General features: G+C 38.2%; 1 protein-coding gene across 2 annotated transcripts in view; it reads right to left on the minus strand.

Annotated features, from left to right (window-relative positions):
* Positions 1-22,134, minus strand: part of IRAG2 (inositol 1,4,5-triphosphate receptor associated 2) — a 129,340-nt gene that overhangs the window by 29,296 nt on the left and 77,910 nt on the right. Inside the window, exons 19-23 of one of the 2 annotated variants that reach the window (XM_053895276.1) lie at positions 15,434-15,495; positions 14,227-14,307; positions 13,303-13,399; positions 10,972-11,119; positions 10,152-10,233 (exon numbers count right to left, since the gene is read on the minus strand). In XM_053895276.1, the coding sequence (XP_053751251.1) occupies positions 10,152-10,233; positions 10,972-11,119; positions 13,303-13,399; positions 14,227-14,307; positions 15,434-15,495 (470 nt within the window). The remainder of the gene's footprint in view (positions 1-10,151; positions 10,234-10,971; positions 11,120-13,302; positions 13,400-14,226; positions 14,308-15,433; positions 15,496-22,134) is intronic. The other variant, XM_019452244.2, reaches the window with a different exon arrangement.

Genomic DNA, 22,134 nt, shown 5'->3' on the forward strand with positions numbered 1-22,134 from the left:
CATTAGGGTTGATTAGTTCACATGCTCTCAAATAATGCAGTAGGAACATAGGTTACTCTTTAATAATACGTTTTTCTGATAAGTATATTTTCATTATTATTTGGTTTATGTGGGAAATAAAATATTGAAAACTGAAACCATTCGAAAATACCAAAAACCTGCACAGACCATGCAAAGGTGAAGACACTTACATATTCTATAATCAAACAGAGAACTTATTAACAGCCACAACCCAACAGGTTTCAATGGAGGGATATTGTATATCACACCCAGTATTTAGAGTCTACCCCAGATAATATGGACTATAGTCACAGAAAGGTAAGGATTTAGTAAGAGTTTGCTGAATATGTAGTTATGCAATGCAATCACAGCATCCAAAATTTACAGAAGCCCTTTTCATATATCGTCTCCTTTAATTCATCTAACAACCTTATGAAGTGGGTTTAGCAAGAAAGTATTTACTTATTTCAGGCAAAGAAAGTAAATCCAGTGAATCAAGTAATTTCCCAGCAGTATTCAGAATAGTAATGTAAGCTTCCAAATCCAGTTCGGATGAAATACAGTGTCCTCTCTACTGTAAACAGAACTGTCTCTGAGATACCCTAACCCAGGCTGTTGGTGAGGTACAGACTTGCCAATTATTGTTTTAAACAGGTAGATGATTTAAACATAAATGTTTACAACGTTCACCTAAAATGTTTAGAAATATCCACAAACTTGCAAAGCAAGAATTTATACCTAATCCTCTTATATATCAATGTTGAACAATCTTCCCTATTTCATTTTGTCTCTGCTTTAAATGCCTTTGGGTCAGATCATGCGTGCCTGAAGCCTCTCATGACATCAGCTTGATACAATTCAACAACCTTCATCAAAGGCCCACTTTGTCCCAGGAACAGTGACAGAGGCCGGAGGCACACTAAACTACAGTTCTTGTCCCACAGGAGTTTGTAGGCCAGTCAGGAAGACAAATGCCTAAACCAAACCATAAATTATAGGCAGCATTGCACCGAGGAAAGTAATATGCACAAAATAGACTGGGGTCATATTTGAATTACATTTTTTTAAATGTCTTTATTTTTGAGAGAGAGAGAGAGAGAGAGAGAGAGAGAGAGAGAGAGAGAGAGAGAGAGAATGAGAATGAGAACGTGTGCAAGGGAGGGGCAGAGAGACAGGGAGAGGAGAGAGAATCCCAGGTAGGCTCTGCAGTGTCAGTGCAGAGCCCAATATGAGGCATAATCTCACCAACAAAACTGTGAGGTCATGACATGAGCTGAAATCAAGAGTCAGGCACTTAACTGACTGAGCCACCCAGGTGCCCTGAATTACATTTTGAAGAGAATTTGTACCATATACCCTACAGGTAAATGATGATATCCCCATCATTAAAATAGTTAATAGATTGTATTAGCAATTATTACATGCTTATTTAACTATATTCCAATATACAGGTAAGAAATGAAGCTATAAAAATAGTAAAATATTAAATATCCTACAGTTTTATTGAATATCATACTTCATAAAAGTCAACAAGGATTCATTCCTTGATAATTTAAAAATCAGACCCCCTTAAAATCCTATAACATATAAAAATTTGATTATATATGTCTTGAAACACTTGCTGCTGTGCTATAATACATATGTAATAATAATAATAATAATAATAATAATAAATTATATTGAACTAACTAAAAAGTTAATTTTTTCAGAAAAAGACTTCTTATACCTAGTAGGGTTGTGGATACATGTATCTGAATTTAAGGGGTATGAAATTTTACCTTATACTTAAGTATTTTATACTTAATTAAGCTGGCTTTCAATATGAGAAAACAGGAAACACATCATTTTTATAAACTTTAAAAAATGTCTATTATTTAAACTCAAAATAATAAATACAGCAAAATACGGTTTATCTCCATTACAAATGAGTCTCATTTGCTGTAATGCTCTGTGTAAGCCCTTCTTCTGTTTTAATACCTTATATGTGAAACATTTTAGAGAGAAGCTTTTTGATAAACGTAAAATATTTATGGATTAAATAATAATTCTGTAATTTTGGAGAAATGTCACATTTAGCAGCCACACATTACTACATCATTGTTCAGGAGCAGTTGCAAGGTAAGCGATTGGATATTATTTCCAATTCATTAGTCTTTCTATATCTCACTGATCGGAAAAATCCCAATAGACAACAAACATATCTCAAGCCTAGATTTTCATAAATTGGTCCAAGCATTTTTCCCTTCTTACAGAATAACTAGAAAAATGATTTTTTTTTTCAAATTTAGATTTCTAGTTAATGAAACTGGCAATATAAGTCCTCAGGGTGTCTGTGCATATTGAGTGGGGATGACAGACAACTCAGCAAAAATTTTCTACAATTGTACTTTTTTCCCCCAGCTTCAAGGCACCACTATTCAAACCAGCATCCTGGACCCACAGGAAAGCCTAACCTCCACAAAACAGCTATAAATACTTGGCAGATCATGAAAAAGATAAATTTCTGGATATATTTTAAAACCAAGACAAGTTAAGAAACTGACTAAAAGCAAGAAAAAGAAAGTTCAGATGACAGACTTACTTACATGTAGAAGACTGGCTCAAGTCAATGAGTCTAACACATGTCGACAGCATAGAGCAGGAAGAATGTTCTTCCTGTGCAAGTCATTCAAATAGCAACCTGCATAACATTTACATGAAAATCCGTGGCCAGCCCATTTGCTTCTGACAGCAAGCGTCTAATGGAGGGTGGGGTAGCCAGGTACTCATGGAACAAAGTGAGACATATTCTCCCATGGGCTGGGTCAGCAAACGCAGGCCACGCACACAGGCATGCACACACACACACACACACACACACACACACACACACACCAGGATTATCTCAATATTTAGATAGAAAAATATGAAGAATAAGATATTATTATTATTATTAATATTTAGGTTATTAGTAAGAGTAATTAATAGGCCTAGATCATCTCCCAGGATTACTTTATTTTTGCTCTTTTAGATAAAATGTTTCTTTAGCTATAGATTTTATGACCAGAGACCTTCCATTTGTGTTACCAATGTAATTTTTACTATTAGATCTATTTTAGATGATCAGTACTACTCCAATAAATTCATACGGTTTTCTGAGGAAAAAACCTGAAAAGAGTCTATATATAGGCTTATTTCATTCTAACTTAAAAAAAAAAGTCCTTGACTCAGTGTTGGTTTCAATGTTGTGGAAAGAGAATGTAAAATCGAATACCAAAAGATCACAACTACTATAACCTAAACAAAACTAAATTTCCTCACAAGCTTTTTTTTTTTTTGTACCTAAAAGGACACCACACCCTCAGATCTACAGGACACACCTACCAATCTGAGGTTCATTTATAGTACAGTTATCAGTCAACTTCTATATGTTCCAATTTTGCAACTGGCAATGTTATTTATTCTCCAAGGTTATGACAGACAATGACCAGAAAATCTTCTGAGATATTTCAAAACTGACTCTGTCCTTTGTCTCATAAATCATCTCCTCCTAGTGATAGTATATCTTAGACAAAAACATGTAATAACATGGAGGAGACCTCAAAGACCTATTTTTTTAACAGCCAAATTAAAAACAGAGAAATTCATCTTCATATCCTCTGATTGTGACAAGGTATTGTTTTTGTTTTTTTTTTTTTTCATTGACCTATGGTTGACATACAATGTTTTATTAGTTTCGGGTAGACAACATAGTGGTTTGACAATTCTACACATTACATAATGCTCATGAGAAGGGATCTTTTGAGCTTCACACTGCTGATAATTCTGATTCTGGGTGACAGCTATAGCTGCTTTCTGAGTGTTCACTAGGAAACAGGTACTTTGCATACATCATAAAGTGCTTTGGTGGGGTCAGATCTGAGACTGAAGTAGGTAAAGAGGAGAATCCATTTCTTTCTTTCTTTTTTTTTTTTAATGTTTATTTATTTTTGAGACAGCATGAGCAGGGAAGGGGCAGAGAGAGAAGGAGACACGGAATCTGAAGCAGGCTCCAGGCTCCGAGCTGTCAGCCCAGAGCCCGACGCAGGGCTCGAACTCACGAAGAACTGTGAGATCATGACCCGAGCCGAAGTCAGACGCTTAACCGACTGAGCCACCAAGGTGCCCCGAGGAGAATCCATTTCATTGTCATGGAATCTTCATGAAGCTCCTTAATTCTCTGAGTGTGTGGGGACACACATAGGTACCTAGGCACATGCCCAGTTTGGCTCTTCGGTTGCTGGTCAGACTCCGTGGTGGGAGCATGTGATTAAGAAAAAGAAGACAGACTACAAGGAGAGACAACTGGGCCCTGGAGAGAAACTGCCAAGAGTGAGGAAGAGTTGAGGAAGTCGGGCTAAACAGACCGCTGGGGCCCCCCCACTGACGGGAGCCACAGTACTGGAGTCAGTGGGAGACGGCTCCTGGCCACTGTGCCTCCCAGCCCACTGGCTTATCTCTGTATGCACCTTGACACAGAGAGGGTCATTTTAACAATCCCATCACAAGTAGTCCACCCCCCAACACTGTAGAAGGACCTTGCGCTGAAGTACTGAGACAAGAAAGGAGAATCCTCTCTGCTGGCCGGGGAGTAAAGATCACTAAGGTGATCAGGCACAGAGCTCCAAAGAGTTAAGCATGGAGGGCGTGTGGGGATTATGGGTCACAAACAAAAGGCCTGCGGAGATGTGAGTGCTGAAACCAGCTTCCTTTCCCCTAAGCCTCTCAGGAACTGAAGCATCCTGCCCTGGGACTCACTAGTTGGTCAGGCCTGAAGGACATTAGGAGATATTGGTATACACCCCTAGAGGCTCTTGGAAATGTTGAGACAGGACACCATGGAGAAGAAAGGCCTTCCTATTCATCAGCGAGTGGGGAAACAGAATTAAGGTTTGTCTTTTCTTTAAATATAACTGATTTGGTTTGTTCCCATGGACTGGTTAGGCCAGAACATAGCCATTGCTTTATGCATATGCGTACATGTAATGCATGTATGTGTGTATTTGAATCCTCCAAAGAACCCTGAAAACTAGTATCTCTGTTTCACGGGGTGGGAGGGTAGGAGGGTGTCAAGAAAATTCAGAGAGGTTAAGCCGCTTGTCCAAGTTTACACAGCGAACAAGTAATAGAGCCAGTCTTAAATCCAGGCCTGCTTGATTCCAAAGCCTATGTGATGTGGCTATAATTCTAAATCATTACCAGAAAAATTTTAAATAAATACAAAAGTAACAGAATAGAATAAGTAAAATTTGTGTACCCGTTCTGCAGATTCAGCTATTACTAACCTGTGGCCACTCTGTTTTGTTACCCACTAAACCCACCCCTGCATTGTTTTGATGCAAATCCCAGATATCATAAATATTTTAGTCTGAATCTCTAAAAGGCGAGGTTTAGAAATAATTTATTCTCTTTTTTTTTTCTGCAATATTCCAAATAAATGAATTTTCTGGGTCAGTAGAGTAACTCCATTTTTCCCAAAAATGTCTTAAGCTGGGCCCCAAATTATTTACTATGAGATGTTCTTTTTGAGATAATAATCTTATTAGAGTCCTTTGCTCACTCAGATAGATCATCTTAAGAATACGGATGTTCAGGGGTGCCTGGGTGGCTCAGTTGGTTAAGTGTCTGACTTCAGCTCAGGTCATGATCTCACAGCCCGTGGGTTCAAGTTGCTTGTTATGAAGGCTCTCAAGAGTGACAAAAATCCTAGAGTTTGAAGCCAAAGACGTAAGAAAAATACCATAATTTATGGGTCACTGGGATAAACACAGATTACATTTTCTGGCAATTTTTATCTCACATTTCATTCTAAATCCCTGTACTTATTAATGAGAATGCTTAGAAAATTGTTTTCTAAGGAGAATTTTCTATTACTTATGAAGTGGGGGGAGTTGAGGGGTAGGAAGGTAGGATTTACTCTCATGAGAGAGTGAATCATGCAGTGAACAGGCTGCAGAGATTCTTCAGGGAAGAAGAAACCTGGAAAGGGAACAGCGAGAATTAGTGATATCAGCTGCCAAGTGCAGCAGACAGACTGCTTCCTGGGGACTCTAGAAGAAATGGCACAGAATACATCATGAGAACCTTCAGGGAACCTATACGTTTCCCCAGGAATGTTGGGTAGGAGTTTCCATTGTGATGTGTTAGCTCCTGCTTCTTAATGGCATCAAGACCATGGGGGGGGGGGGGGGGTGGGGGGAGCAACAACAACAACAAAAACCAAAACTCAGTCACATAGCCTAATGACAGTGTATTTGGAGATCCTTTTAGATAAATAAAGAAGCTCATTTACTAGCCAAAAAACTACTTTCAAGGTAATTATGATCAATTATTATGAGTGAAAGTTCTAAATTCAGTATTCTAAGAGGAGCCATGAGAAAGGCTTATTTTTTGAACATGGACAAACAAGAATTTGAATCCCACATTTGCTAGTTACCAGTTGAGTGATCTTGGGGAAGTTACTAACCTCTGTGAACTTCAGCTGTGTCATTTGTAAAAGCCGAGAATGCCTACCAAAGTTGCAGAGAAGATTAATAACATGGCATGTGGAAATGCTTTCCTACAAAGTACCTGGTACACAAGTGATGTTTGTTTCTTCCCCATTCTTGGTAAAATCACTGCCAGATAAAAGGGAAATTACTAATAACCAAACATCCTGTAAGCTTCCAAGTTCAACTTCCTTCATTAAACTTACAATAACTGCTAACTAATAGCAAAATAGATTCATTTCCTTTTTCTTTCCTTTTCTTAGCTACTCAATAGGATGGGTATTAAGGAACAGAAAAATGTCAGATACACACACTTAAAAGGAATAATAAGAACAAGTCATATAACTTAGCAGTGAAAAGAACCCCATTTATTAAACGGGCAAAGATCTGGGGAGATATACCTCCAAAGAAGAAGCACATTGGTCAACAAGTACAAGAAAAGATGTTCGACACCATTGGTCATTAGGAGAATGCATACCCAAACCATCAAAACCTACGTCACACCTGCCAAGATGGCTATAATCAAAAAAGAGACAAATGTTGACAAGGATGTAGAGAAACTGGAATCCTCATGCATTACTTGCAGGAATATAAAATGGTGCAGCGACTTTGGAAATCTGTTTTATAGTTCCTTGAAATATTACAGATACCATACGATGTAGCAATTCCACTCCCAGGTATATGCCCAAAAAGATACCATATGGGTACAGAAAAACTTATACACTAAAGTTCATAGTAGCATTATTTACATAGGTAAAAAATTGAAACAACCCAAGCACTCATCAGCTGATGAATAAAATGTGATATAGACATACATTGGAACATTATTCAGTCATAAAAAGGATTGAAGTACTTGTAACATGCTACAACATGGTGAAACTTGAAAATATCATACTAACTGAAAGAAGTTGGCCACAAGAGGTTATTCCATATATATGAGATATCCAGAATAGGCAAATGCATATACAGAGAAAGTAGATTAGTGATTCCCTAGGACTGAGGGTTTGGTGGGAAGAAGGGATAGACTGTTGATGGGTATGAGGTTTCTTTATGGGATGATCAAAATGTTCTAAAATTGATTTTGATGGTTGTTGTGCAATTCTGTGAATTTAATTAAAAGCAGTTAATTGTTCTACCAAGAACCATAAAATACCTAAAATACCATAAAATAAACTTAACCAAAGATGTAAAAGATCTGTATGCTGAAAACTATAGAAAACTTACAAAAGAAATTGAAGAAGACACAAAGAAATGGAAAAACATTCCATGCTCATGAATTGGAAGAACAAATATTGTTAAAATGTCAATACTACCCAAAGCAATCTACACATTCAGTGAAATCCCAATCAAAATTACACAGGCATTCTTCTCAGAGGTAGAACAAACAATCCTAAAATTTGTATGGAACCACAGAAGACCCCAAATAGATAAAGTACTGTTGAAAAAGAAAACCAAAGCTGGAGGCATCACAATCCTGGACTTTAGCCTGTATTACAAAGCTGTAATCATCAAGACAGTACGGTATTGCCACAAAAACAGACACACAGACCAATGGAATAGAGAACCCGGAATTGGATCCCCAAATGTATGGCCAACTAATCTTTGAAAAAGCAGAGAGTATCCAATGGAAAAAAAGTCTCTTTAACAAATGGTGCTGGAAGAACTGGACAGCAACATGCAGAAGAATGAAACTAGACCACTGTCTTACACCATTCACAAAAATAAACTTAAAATGGATAAAGGACCTGAATGTGAGACAGGAAACCACCAAAACCCTAGAGGAGAAAGTAGGAAAAACCTCTCTGACCTCAGCCGCAGCAATTTCTTACTTGACATATCTCTAAGGCAAGGGAATTAAAAGCAAAAATGAACTATTGGGACCTCATGAAGACAAAAAACTTCTGCATTGCAAAGGAAACAATCAACAAAACGAAAAGGCAACTGACGGAACAGGAAAAGATATTTGCAGAGGGCATATCAGATAAAGGGTTAGTATCCAGAATCTATAAAGAACTTACCAAACTCACCACCTAAAAAGCAATCCAGTGAAGAAATGGGCAGAACACATGAACAGACACTTCCAAAGAAGACATCCAGATGGCCAACAGACACATGAAAAGATGCTCAACATCACTCATCATCAGAGAAATACAAATCAAAACCACATTGAGATACCACCTCACACCAATCTGAGTGGCTAAAATTAACAACTCAAGAAAAAAACAGATGTTGGCAAGGATGTGAAGAAACAGAAACCCTCTTGCACTGTTGGTGGGAATGCAAACTCGTGTAGCCGCTCTGGAAAACAGTGTGGAGGTTCCTCAAAAAATTAAAAATAGAATTACCCTATGACCCAGCAATAGCACTACTAGGAATTTCTTCAAATGATACAGGAGTGTTCATTCATGGGGGGGTATGTGTACCCCAATGTTTTTAGAAGCACTTTCAACAATAGCCAAATTATGGTAAGAGCCCACATGTCCATCAACTGATGAATGGATAAAGAAGATGTGGTTTATATATACAATGGAACACTACCTGGCAGTGAGAAAGAATGAAATATTGCCATTTGCAACAACGTGGATGGAACTGGAGGGTATTATGCTAAGTAAAATAAATCAGTCAGAGAAAGACAAATATCATATGTTTTCACTCATATATGGAATTTGAGAAACTTAACAGAAGACCATGGGGCAAGGGAAGGGGAAAAAATAGTTCCAAACAGAGAGGGAGGCAAATCATAAGAAACTCTTAAATACAGAGAACAAACGGAAGGTGGATGGGGGGTCTGGGGGAGAGGGGAAAATGAGTGATGGACATTGAAGAGGGCACTTGTTGGGATAAGCACTGGATATCGTATGTAAGCGATGAATCATGGGAATCTACTCCTGAAACCAGGAGCACACTGTATATACCATATGTCAGCTAGCTTGATAATAAATTATATTTAAAAAATTAATAAAAGCATTTACCTGAATAAGTTGTTTAATATGTGAATTATATCTCAAGCAATTAAAAAAAGGAAGAATACTGGATTGTTAGATCCTGAAACAGAACTGTCTGCTCCTTTTGACTGAGAAAATTATGGAACGTGGTTTCAGCTGTAGACAGAGGGATCACTCCATACATATCTCCATAACCTGGGGAGTTTGCCTAAATGACGTGTTATTTAGTGTTATTCTTTTTTTGGTAGAAAAGTACCATTAGCACCTAACTGCAGCAATGAATACTCTCTGGGCACTGCCCTACTTTGTGACTTTTTACAAAGTACCAGCACTTCAAAGATTATCTAGGTTTGACTTCAATTCTTAGACAGACAATGAGACCTAAGACTTATAGTCATTAGTAAATTTTAAGTCCCAAATCAGCCTGCCTCTCAAACAAAATATTCAGCATACTTCACCAAAATCTCCTTTTGTCTATTTATCCTTTAGCTTGTACTACAGAAGGAGTAGAAAGCCCCTACATGACTGAATTGTAATTTCTTGTCAAGAAAGATTGACATTTCTCATGCATCTGTGTTTTGTGGTATAAGATTCACACTGGCTATAAGAGTGTCCATAATACTTCAAAAAAATATACCATAGAAGAGGACCAGGATATGGTCGTACTAAAAATAGAGGTGAAATATAATCAAATGCTCACTTCCATCCTTAGATCATCATTCGTCCTGAGGCAACCTGAAAGATCTGTTCCTGAGTGGGGGCCAACTTCAGGGCCTGGGCACCTGGCAACAGAAAACAAAGCTCCTTACTCCTGATGGAAAGACGGAGAATTTCAGCTAATACCAAATGTTTCCCTTCCCTGCCTAAGCTTAACCAAATTTCTAATTAAGTTCATGGTTTTAGTAAGACATAAGGAAAGCCAGCTCCAAGCTCCACCAGAGAGAGATGGCAAACCATAGAGAATCTAGCCAAAAATGGAAATAAAGAATTTGCAATTCAAAGTCTTGTTTCTGCATCCTTGATACAGAAAGGAAATTTCACCGGGGTGGATAGTGCTCACAAACCCCAGTGACATTTCAAACTTTTCCTGAGGAAGGTCAGTCTGTGTACTCAGAAAGGTGAGCACAGAGGAGCCAGGGGAGAGGGAGGATGTGGGGATAAGGATTTGCAAAGGCTCATTAACCTTGAAGAAGAAGGAATAGAAATGTGATCAAAACCTATCTGAAAAAGTTAACTTAGCAGTATATAGTATATTCTTAAAACCTGGGAAACATTTTGGGTAGCCCAATTTGTCTTTTTACATTTTAGAATGGATGTTACGGAATTCAAAGTGCAAGAAAACTGCACTTCAAGAAAACTATAGAGATACCTTTAAAATTGTCAATTTTCAGAAAGTTAGATAAGTGCCACAATAAAACCTTCTTACTTAATACATTATGGTCTCAGGATTCAAAAGTTTAACTGATTAAAAAGCTTAGGCAATAGGAATAGGGTAAATATATTTGGCTCTTTTAACTTACTTGTGTCTTCTAGTCACATCCAAAGCACCATCCTCTATTTTCACATGGTTGGGCCTTTCACATGCATCTTGGATTCGGTTGGCTACACCTGAGAAAGGTGTCAACTCCAGTCTTGGAATCACTGTAAGACTCTCTAGATGTAAGGCATCTGCAGAACAGAAAAGAATAAAAACAGAAATTTATTTCTGGTTTAAACTATATTTTACGTATATACATACATACATACATATTCTTTCCCTCCTGAGAGATGGAACTATTTCTGAAAAAGCAGAAGTCAATTCAATTCTATTTTAACATAACCCTCCCCCCCACCTTGATGCGTCGTTGTATGAAGTGAAAATGCCAATCTTTTAAAGCAAGTTGGGGAGGGGGCAGAAAAATCCCTGCCTACTAAGCAATTAAAGGGGTCAGCAATTTGCAACCAGAGGGTAAAATCCAGCCTAATTTGTAAATAAAGTTTTACTGTATCACAGACACACCCATTCATTCAGTATTGTCCATGGCTGCTTGTGTGATACAACAGCAAAGCTGAGTAGTTGCTGCATATAGCCTGCAAAGCCTAAGATATTTACTATCTGGCCCTTTACAGAGACAGCTTACCAACTCCTGAAGAGAAAATTGTCAGATGCTGTGACTAGAAGTCATTAAAGACACGAAAGAAATAGGGTGACAAACTGTTTTTTGGAGAAAACCATCTTGTTATGTGTTTTTCTGAGTATAGGAAAAAGAGTTTAATGGAAAAAAACGGGCTTTGGAGTCAATCACAAATTTTTAATTCAAATCCTGGCTTGGCCACATACTAGCTGTGTGACCTAGATAAATAACTAAACCACTCTGAGCCTCAGTTTACTTACATATGAAGTGTAAGTAATGACAAAATGACCTTAGGCAAATTACTAACTCACTGTTTCTGTTTGTTTATTTATTTATCATTTATTTTGAGAGAGCAACAGAGCATGAGTGGGGGAGGCACAGAGGGAGAGGGAGACAGAGAATCCCAAGTAGGCCCTGCACTGTCAGCACAGAGTCCAGTGCAGGGCTCGAACTCACAAACCATGAGATCATGACCTGAACCAAAATCAAGAGTTGGACATTTAACTGTCTGAGCCACCTAGGCGCCCCTGTTTCCTTATCTTTAAAATGGAAATGACATTAGCATCTACCTAGCAGGGAGGTGATGATTAAAGGAGGTAACAGCAATGTTAAGAGCAGAGAACTGTGCCTGGCATGCAGCAGGCACTCATAGGGACTGTTGACATTGTGATCACGTTACTACCCCTGGGTTAGTGTGAACAAAGTCATCTAGAGAAAGCACGAAGCTGTTGTATGATAGAAAAAGGCCATTAGCAGTGGTAGCACTTTTCCCTTCTCCACCTGAAATGACCCACAGATCACTCTGCTTTCTATTTATTTCTTCTTAACTTTATTTGATAACCATCCCATTTCTCTTGTCATTTCAGAACCAGGCATTAACTTTTGCTTTCACTCACATCTAGCTTGTGATGAGAGATGAGAGATGTCACTGCTTTGAGCCTTTCCTAAGATAAAGCTCATTCTCCTTAGCCTGGCCTTGAGTAATAGCCCACATGTAACCTGCAACTTGCTCCAAACTTATATTCAACTATATCCCAGCCAAACTCCAGTTTCCAAAATGACTTGTCCAGCTTTGATTCTTCTTCAAACATTTGAATCTTTTGCATTCTTACTTCTGTTTTACTTTGTTTTTCCCTCATGCCATTCTCCTCAGTTAGAATACCTTGTCCATGATTTTTGCTTTTCCAAATGCAACCCATGTTTCAAGGCCTGGTTCAACTCTCATTTCTTCTATGGAGACTTCTCTGAGCCCATTCTTTTTTTTTTAATATATATATTTTTTAAGTTTATTTATTTATTTTGAGAGAGAGAGCATGCGTGCGGAAGCAGAAGAGGAGCAGAGAGGGAGGGGGAGATAGAATCCCAAGTAGGTTCCATGTGTCAGCACACAGCCCGATGTGGGACTCGATCCCACAAACTGTGAGATCATGACCTAAGCCAAGATCAAGAGTCAGACACTTAACCAACTGAGCCACCCAGGTACCCCCTCTGAGCCCATTCTAATCTCCCTGATAATCTGTGAGCTATTTTAAGATTGATTCTTTATTACACATAATACGGTGCTTTGTACAGAGTAAGTGCTCAAACATAAGTTCGTTGACTGAATTCTGGGATAAATATCCAAGTATTTAACAACTTTTTCTGTACAAATATAATTGTGATTATTTTCCCATTCAAAAAGAGCCCTACCCTCAGCCATGCCTGACAGGGTATAAGAGGGGGGCTATCCATGCTTACCCAGCAGAGGTGTGTACCAGCATGTATGTCTGAAAGTCAGGGGTGCCTGATGTATTCTTGCTTCTCGACTGCTATATTGTTTATGGCAACACTGCTTCTGAAGAGAAAATTAAGTACTGTTAGGTATCTAAAGGCATGTAACAGTATGTTTCATTATCTACTCTCTTTATCTCCAAAGGCAGAAAGACTATTACCGGTCTCAACCCTGTGAGAGAGGTCCAGAAGAAAATAAATGATGTCAAGTAAGAAAGCTTTCATCCTCTTGAACAAAAGGTATACTTTACCCTGTGGGTAAACTATAATTCTCATTAAAAATCACAGTTCAATAATTTAACAGAATTATATCAATTCCCAATAATCGACATTCTCATATAAACAAGAGCTTTTTTTTTTTTTTTTTTTTAATTTTTTTTTTTTTTTCAACGTTTATTTATTTTTGGGACAGAGAGAGACAGAGCATGAACGGTGGAGGGACAGAGAGAGAGGGAGACACAGAATCGGAAACAGGCTCCAGGCTCTGAGCCATCAGCCCAGAGCCTGACGCGGGGCTCGAACTCACGGACCGTGAGATCGTGACCTGGCTGAAGTCGGACGCTTAACCGACTGCGCCACCCAGGCGCCCCTAAACAAGAGCTTTGAGGAAAGAGGTATGGGTGAGGGGCAAGCTTAGTTATACAATATTTCATCATGATACCACAATCAAATTTAAAATATTGCCATACCATAGGGTCTACCAGCATTGTATGCATGTGTGTGATAAAGAAAAAGAATAGGAATCCATTGCCTCATCTCATAATCTCCCAAAGAAAAGTGGTAGAGTTTAGAGTTCTGAGACTACTGACACATACTGGACTTAACTTTCTATTTTGGCATAGTAGTGGTTTGCAACAGGCACTTAAATTGTTTCAAAAGGCTTAAACTTACCAGTTGTTCTTGAAGAGGTTGTTGAATTCCATCCGTGCAGGACAGGGGATCATAGTGAGGAAATTCTTCATCTAAACAGCTCTGTCATGAGAAAATGGTGGAACATATTCAAAGACAGAACGATGACAGAGTCAAAGAAAGATGCAAAACATATTATGCTTAAGAGAAGATATGATGCTACCTGAGGAGGGTAGTTATTGGCCAGTTCTTTCTAGTGTTCAACTTTAAGGGAAGAGGTTTGTAATTGTAAAGTTTTCATTTTCTTTTCCTCATTACTTGTTTTAGAAATGAAATCCAACGATCAGGGACAGGAAACACAAGGGCTCTGTCATTGAAATCTTTAGGCAGAGGCCAAAGAAGCTTGGTGGAGACATGTCAGTGTAGTGAAAATGGTGTCTATGAAAATTTTATAGCTATCAAATTGTGGCCCTCGTCCAAGAGGTAGATACATATCGATCACAGTTATGCTATAATATAAAATCGTGTTGGTGTTCCTAATATGATTAGAGAACTTTTGGATGTGGAGGTTTTTCCACTTCAACTTATTATAGGGGGCTTTCTAGGCACTCTGCCTAGCTTAGTCTCCACATGAATAATTTTTGTTCTACTTAAACAGATGTGCCTGCAATACACCCTTGGAAACAGATACATGCAGACATCACCCCTCTCTTTCTTCCCTTCTCCAGTCCCTCCACCCCAGTGCCAAACTTACCCTTCCTTATGTTCCTCATTTAAGAACAAAAAGGAGAAATTCACCAAGTATCATGAGGGAAAGAAATACATTGAACTCTGCCATGGATATATTGAGATATCCAGACAGAAAGGAGTTGAAAGTTTAATTCAAACAGGAGAAAATAAGAGACAATAACCACCCCAGCCCATCCAAGAGGACACATTCAACAGTATCAGAAAGGAGGTGCCTAAGACTAAAAAACTGGCCCTTTGCTAATAGATAAATTCTCAAATGTTTCTTCTTTGAAAGATGTTATTAGAAGCCATTCACTAACGTGAGTTCTCCCCTCTTGTTTTGCTAAATGCTTTCAGTGCATAAGAGAACAAAGTCCCCCGGAGGATTTTCTTCTAAATTGGTTATTTAATTTTATAATCAAAATCATTATCTATTATAAATTAGCTTCAAAACCTTACACAGATTGGACCTCTTCCCCACAGTAAACACACATCACAGGTTTTTTTGTTTGTTTTTTACCTGAAACGGTAAGCCATGGCGTCGTCCTTTAATTAACTTCTTTCTCAGTGACTCAACTGTTGCTATAAAAAGAATTCATAACCAGCTTGCTTAATATGGACGTTAGTAACCCGCTTTTTCCCCTGGTTAATTTCATAAACTTTTAACAGTTTTAAATTTGGGGCCTGAGGAAAGGAGAGGGAAAAGCAATGACTTCTGAGAACACTGTTCTCAAATCATGTCCTGGGGCAGTGGATACAGAGAACAAAGGTTGGAGAGGCTAAACCACTATCACTCTTGGGTATTAAAATTAACCTTGGTAGATGCAATTGTCTTCTAGAGGTGAGTCATAGCATTATTTCACCTTCACATAGGAATACACCTGAGAGGTCATCAGTCCAACTGCCTACAAGGTAGAAATCCTCTCTCCAAGCAGCTTCTGCTGGAGCTATGAGTGATGGGAGCCCCAGAATCCTACAGGTACATCTGAGATCATGAGAACATTGTTGTCCAGAGGATTTCAATGATGACTCAGCATGTATGGAGCTGGGATCAGACGCATAGGATAATGCTCAACTCGGTGTACTCTTTCGTGCAATTAAAAATATTTATCTTTCTACTTAAGTGAAATCTGTCTCCTAGTAACTTCGAAATTCTCATCTCTGGAGCAACAGAAATGAAGAAAAAAAATACCTTTTTAACCCTGAGCTACATAGTAACATATCACTTATTTGACAATCCTTACTCTTTGAAATATAGCCAAGAACCAGAAAACAGGCCCAAATCTTTTGAACCAAAATAGATGTTGATATGCCTGCCCTTTATTCATGTGGCAACTCCTCACGCTTCCACTCATGCAGTAGGCTCTGGATTTATCTATAAATCTCACAAGCTCTGACTGTGTTCTCAGCCCACAGATGATTAAAAACAAATGAGGGTAGGAAGCTCTGCTAGATGGAGACATATTAATAGCTGCCACTTTTTTTTTTCCTTCTTTTCTTTTTTTTTTTTTTTTTATATCACTAACAGCCAGGAAAATTAACAGCAAATATTCTGGTGTCCAAAACACATGTGAATCTGGTGCTTATTTTAAAGACCAACAGTTTTATATCTCAATAGCCTGAAGAAATTCTGAACCATGAAAATAATGTTAATATATGTGAAAAGTACATAATCTATGAAATTATTTTTTCTAGGAAAAAAGGCTTGAAAAAATAAGTAAAATTCTATTTTGTAAGACTTTTTTTGGTAAAAATTACTTATTTTGCAACTAAGCTTGACACAGTGTTACTGGGCCCACCAGGAGGAAATTATCTTTTTAAAAATTTCTAACACACTTAAGTAGTAAAATTATTTAGTTTTTAATACTTAAAACTCCAGTAAAGATTCAATTTTACAAAATTCTCTGTGTTAACTCTATTCATAAATAAAGCCCTAAACTTCTCCAGACCTACATCTAAGCAATAGCAACCAAACCTTTTAGAAGTGGCCAATATTATGTCTCTGAAAGTAATATATCTCCAAAACACTGTCTCTGGATTTTCCAATTAAGCTTGTGTTTCACAAGAAATAATGAGCTAGTAGAAGGCTGCCTAAATTGCCCATCTGCTTTCCCACCAGGCAATCTTGGGTTTTAGGAATAGTCCATCTCAAGACATTTAAATTGTAAACCTTATTTCAACAGATGTTTTGTGAAATGTGTAGCAAGTATTTCCATATGTTTTATAAGGCAAAACATGTTGCCTTTATGACCCTAATTTGCATTCACCTTTGCATTCTTTTTTATGTGTTTGGAGTTGGATCTGCCATGTCTCTAGGACATTTAGATTTCACATGGAAGGAAATAAAACAATGGCCACTGTATCCCCTGCTGTTGCCATCTGTGATATAGGATGGGACCAGGTGTCTCGGATACTTTGCCTCTGAAGAAGCTGAGACAAAACAACTTTCCAAATGACTATGCAATGAGGCTTTCGGGCAAAGGCCCTGCAATTAATTGGCTGTTGCTAATTTAAAGCCATAGAATTAGAGCTATAATAATGTTAGCTATCAGTGATGGTTGATATTTAAGGAGTATGGACTCTTGTAACACAATATATGTGTCACCTCATGTTCTATAAAAGCATGTATTAAAAAACATCAAATGTCATTGAAAACCACAGACAAGGAGAAAATAATTTACAACACATATGTCTGTCAAAGGACTTGTCTCCAAAATATGTCAAGAAATCCTCTAACTCAAAAACAAAAGGACAAACGTCCTAATTTGCAAATGGGCAAAAGACTTTGATATGTCACAGCCAATCAGCACAAAAATGAAAATCACAAGATACACAGGAGAGTGGCAAAAAACAAAAAGACTGATACCATCACACGTTGATGTTGTAGAGCACCTGGAACTCCCAGACACTGCTGGTGAGAGTGTGAAATGTTACTGACCCTATGGAAAACTGGCAGTTTCTTAAAAAGCTAGTTACAGCTACACTACGACCTAACAACTCTGCTCATAGATAGATCTTTCTCCTAAGTTAAAGAAAAACATACGTCCCTACAAAGACCTATACACAGATATTCATAGCAGCTTACTCCATAACACCCCCAAACTGCAAATAACTTAGATGTCCAATAATAGGAGGAAAGATAATCAAATTGTGGAACGTTCATATAAAGAAATATGGTTCAGTCATGAAAATGGCATACCACTGAGAAATAAAATAGTAAGATAACTATTATGTTGAGAGTAAGAAGACAGACACGAACAAGAGTACATACTTAATATCTCAATTCTGGAAGCTAAACTAACCCATCGGGGATAAAAATCAGATCAGAGGCTGATTCTGGGCACCTGGGTGGCTCAGTCGGTTAAGCATCCAACTCTTGATTTCAGCTCAGGTTATCATCCCATGGTTTGGTTGGTGGGATCGAGCCCCATGTAGGTCTCTCCGCTGACAGCACGGTGCCTTCTTGGGATTCCCTCTCTCCCTCTCCCCCCCACCCCCCCGTACCTCCCCTGCTTTCAGACACACTCTCTCTTTCAAAATACATAAAAATTTAAAAACAAGAAAGATCAGAGGCTGATTCCTGTAGTGGAGGAGGTGGGAGAAGGACAGCAACTGGAAAGTAGCACAAGGGAACTTTCTGGGGTTATAGAAGTTCTGTGTTTCGATGTGCATTTGGCAAACTGGTTAAACACTACACTTAAGATCTGAACATTTCAGGATAGGTTAATTGTGCATCAAAAAATGAACATAAAAATTGTAAGACCAAAAATAACTGAGTTTATGAGATAAACACAGTTCGGGAGAGATCACTAAAAACGCACATGTACCACTGTAACCAGAGCACTGACCAACACAATTATAAACTATTAGTGCCTTGGGAGAAAATTTGGATCACTGAGACATGCATCTTAAGATGACTGACTAAAGGCTGCCTCACAGGATAATAGAAACGTACAATAACAAAAGCATGGAGAGCTGGCGACATTTAAATGGGATAGTGCTGGTGGGGTGCTAAGAAAATGCAGATGGAAGTAGAACTCTCGGGCAGCAGGACTGCTAAAGAGAACACAGGAGGGACTACAGTCTGCCACAAGCCAGAGCTCTGCAAGGCTGGGTGCACCTCTCTGGGGAGGGAGGCCCAGGTGCAGACCCTTGATTTTAATTTTCTTAAAGTAAAGCTGAAAGGGCTCCTGCTGCCTGTCAGCAGCCAAAGCCGAATGCTTCTTCCTTCCCTGTCGAAGGTTACAATTCCATGCCTACCAACCCAGATCCTATTCCCAGGGAAATCACGAATGAAACGACATAACTTCCATATTATGCTCACATGTCATTATCCATTTGCCGATGGTGAATGAGGTAATGCACGTGGGAGAAACGTACTCTATCAGAACAGACTCTGCCAGGTATGACCAAGCACTAGCTAGTGTTTTGCATGTGTTATTTATAAACTACTGCATTTTCTGGAAGAGGATACGGAGACTCAGAGAGGTAAAGTGATTTGCCCAACATTATCCAGTTTCTCATTTGTAGACTTAGAATCAGAATGTAGGTTTGACTTCAAATACCATGCTCTTAATCATTATGCTATACTGCCTCCTAGATTATTTCATCCATTTCTGCATCCTACATTTGGGAAAATTTAGTCCCCCATCCCATCAGAGCTGTTGAGCAAGCTTTTTCTGACTTTGGGTTTTTCCCTCGGTTCTCAGCTCAACACCTATCTTTAAGTGTCTGAATCACGTGAACCCTTCTTTCTTGTCTCATTTCCCTCTTGTGTACTAGCGGCTCAAGACAAGTGGCCCTCATCTTGCATCCATCCTCAAAGCCAGATGGCTCTTATCTGTCCCATACCTCATGCCGTTCATGCTAGGGACAGCAAGTCAGAAGAGAGTTTCCAGTGAGATCATCTAGGTGAAAGCCTTCTCTAAACTATAAAGTTAATAGAAACACTACGCTCAAATAAGGAATTTATGATATACAGGAGCTTCTCGGGTTCTCTTGCCAAGGAAATATTTACAATGTCTAAAAGAAATTAATTCCCTCATCATTGATTACATCAGGGACTCAATGAAGATTTCATGTGGGACAGGGGCAAAAAGAGGATGAACAGCAAAGAGGTGATAGCTTGGATTAGATCAAGTGGTCTATGTTTTGTGTACATTAGAGTCACTCTAATGTGTTGGGTAAATACCCTAGATCTAAGAAGCCTTTTTATTCCCTTTTCAAAACAAAAATCCATTTATACATCTAGAATGGCCTTTGTTAACAAGATACTTAGATACATATGTAGGTAAGAAGCAAAAGAAAGAAAATATGTAAGGAATCATTCCAGAAACTTAGCAGTTATAATGGCATATTTCATGAAGGAAAGCATGTACACTAAGAAATAAGTCCAGGGGCGCCTGGGTGGCGCAGTCGGTTGGGCGTCCGACTTCAGCTCAGGTCACGATCTCGCGGTCCGTGAGTTTGAGCCCCGCGTCGGGCTCTGGGCTGGTGGCTCGGAGCCTGGAGCCTGCTTCCGATTCTGTGTCTCCCTCTCTCTCTGTCCCTCCTCCACTCATGCTCTGTCTCTCTACGTCTCAAAAATAAATAAACGTTAAAAAAAATTAAAAAAAAAAGAAAAAGAAATAAGTCCAGTCCTGGTGGCAGCTGAAAGCTTGAATATTACTTATTCAATATTAAGTTCAGGACTTCTAATCAAATGTCATAAACAACTTCCTAGTTTCAGTTTATGAACACTGTCGTTGACCTTAACATTTGGACAAAATAACTGAATCTGCACCCAATTTGCTAATGAACCATTCTTAGATACAACAGAAAGTAATTGCCTTAAACACTTAATAAATGTATTAAGCTAAACAGAAAGTTTCAGAAGAGCTAAATGGATTTGAATATTTTTATTTTCTGACTCAGAATTCAAAAGTCTGACTCAGAATTCAAACAGCATGTGGTGGCAGTGGTAATGGTGGAATGTGCCAGGATGTGTTTATGTGATAACTGTCCTACCTCGCTGACATTTATTCACAGTCTATCTGGAAAATCTGCTGTACAGAACGTCTCAAAAATATGTGCTACCTAAATTTCCCTCTTGTTGCAAGGTTGATTTTAAAGGGCATTGTTAGAAAAATCCTCACAAGTAAATGGTCTTCAGGGTAAAATCTTGATATGTAAGCCTTCTATGGGCAGCAAAAGATACAATCAAGTACAAGAAGTTCAAAAAGCCAGGCAGGTTGTGAGAAACTCAAGATAGAAAGGAAACATCCACTCTACTTTATTCAGCCAGAAAAAAAACAAAAAAACAAAAAAACAAAAACACGTGCCTGCGACTCAGGGTAGCTTTCATATTCTGTTTTTAATAATGTTTGGACCAATAAACTGGGGAAGACAAGAGCAAGTTCATAATATCAAGAAGGTATATTTTGGAATAAGTTTAAAAAGTTGACTCTTCCAACAAGGTACTATAAGGAAATCAAGGTGGGGGGAGTTGGAGGAGGAGATAAATTCTTATTTTTATAAAACAGTGGGTATAATGCTGATTTAATCAAAGATAAATATAACTGAAGCAAAAGATTAGTCCTCTAAGCACAGTGTCTAAAGCAAAAATACCATAAGCCAAATTTGGAATGCTTTGTTATTCACGTCTCAACATGAACACTTCTAATCACAAGGGAACCTTCTCCAATACCTTCTGAGCAATCATAAAATAATATATAGATTATGTCATTTAAAGCCACACACTGTCTGATGGAGTAAAGTAAACTGATAGTTAGAATTACTGAAAACCAGCAAGGTCTGCAAGGTTTAAAAATTATAATAAAATATTGAATAATTACTGTTATGTTAGAACTAGCCAAGTCCTTTAAACTTTTAAACAGCTTTCTCAGAGAGCAATAGAAAGGCTACAAAACAAACAAACCCAAGACTGAAAATCTCCATCTCTATTTCACCTGAAGCTTATAATTCATTTGTTTGTCACCCAAACCAATAACTGTCTCTAAAAAGAATATTTAGCTGGCCAGATAGAACAAAAAGCTAGCCAAATAAGGGCAATTGTCTGATAAATGCTCAAATAAGTAAGCTTTATTTTTACCAAATTATCTTCCTAGAATAAAATAAGCTTATGAATAATCTGCCAACTGTCATTTGACAATTGTCTCTTCAACTAAATCCTTAGTAAACATTTATCTACTTTTAGGTAATACAGAAAAATACTGAATATTC

This window comes from Panthera pardus, unplaced genomic scaffold (genome assembly GCF_024362965.1).
Source record: "Panthera pardus isolate Hobbes unplaced genomic scaffold, ASM2436296v1 HiC_scaffold_6, whole genome shotgun sequence".
In the NCBI taxonomy this organism is placed as follows: Eukaryota; Metazoa; Chordata; class Mammalia; order Carnivora; family Felidae; genus Panthera; species Panthera pardus.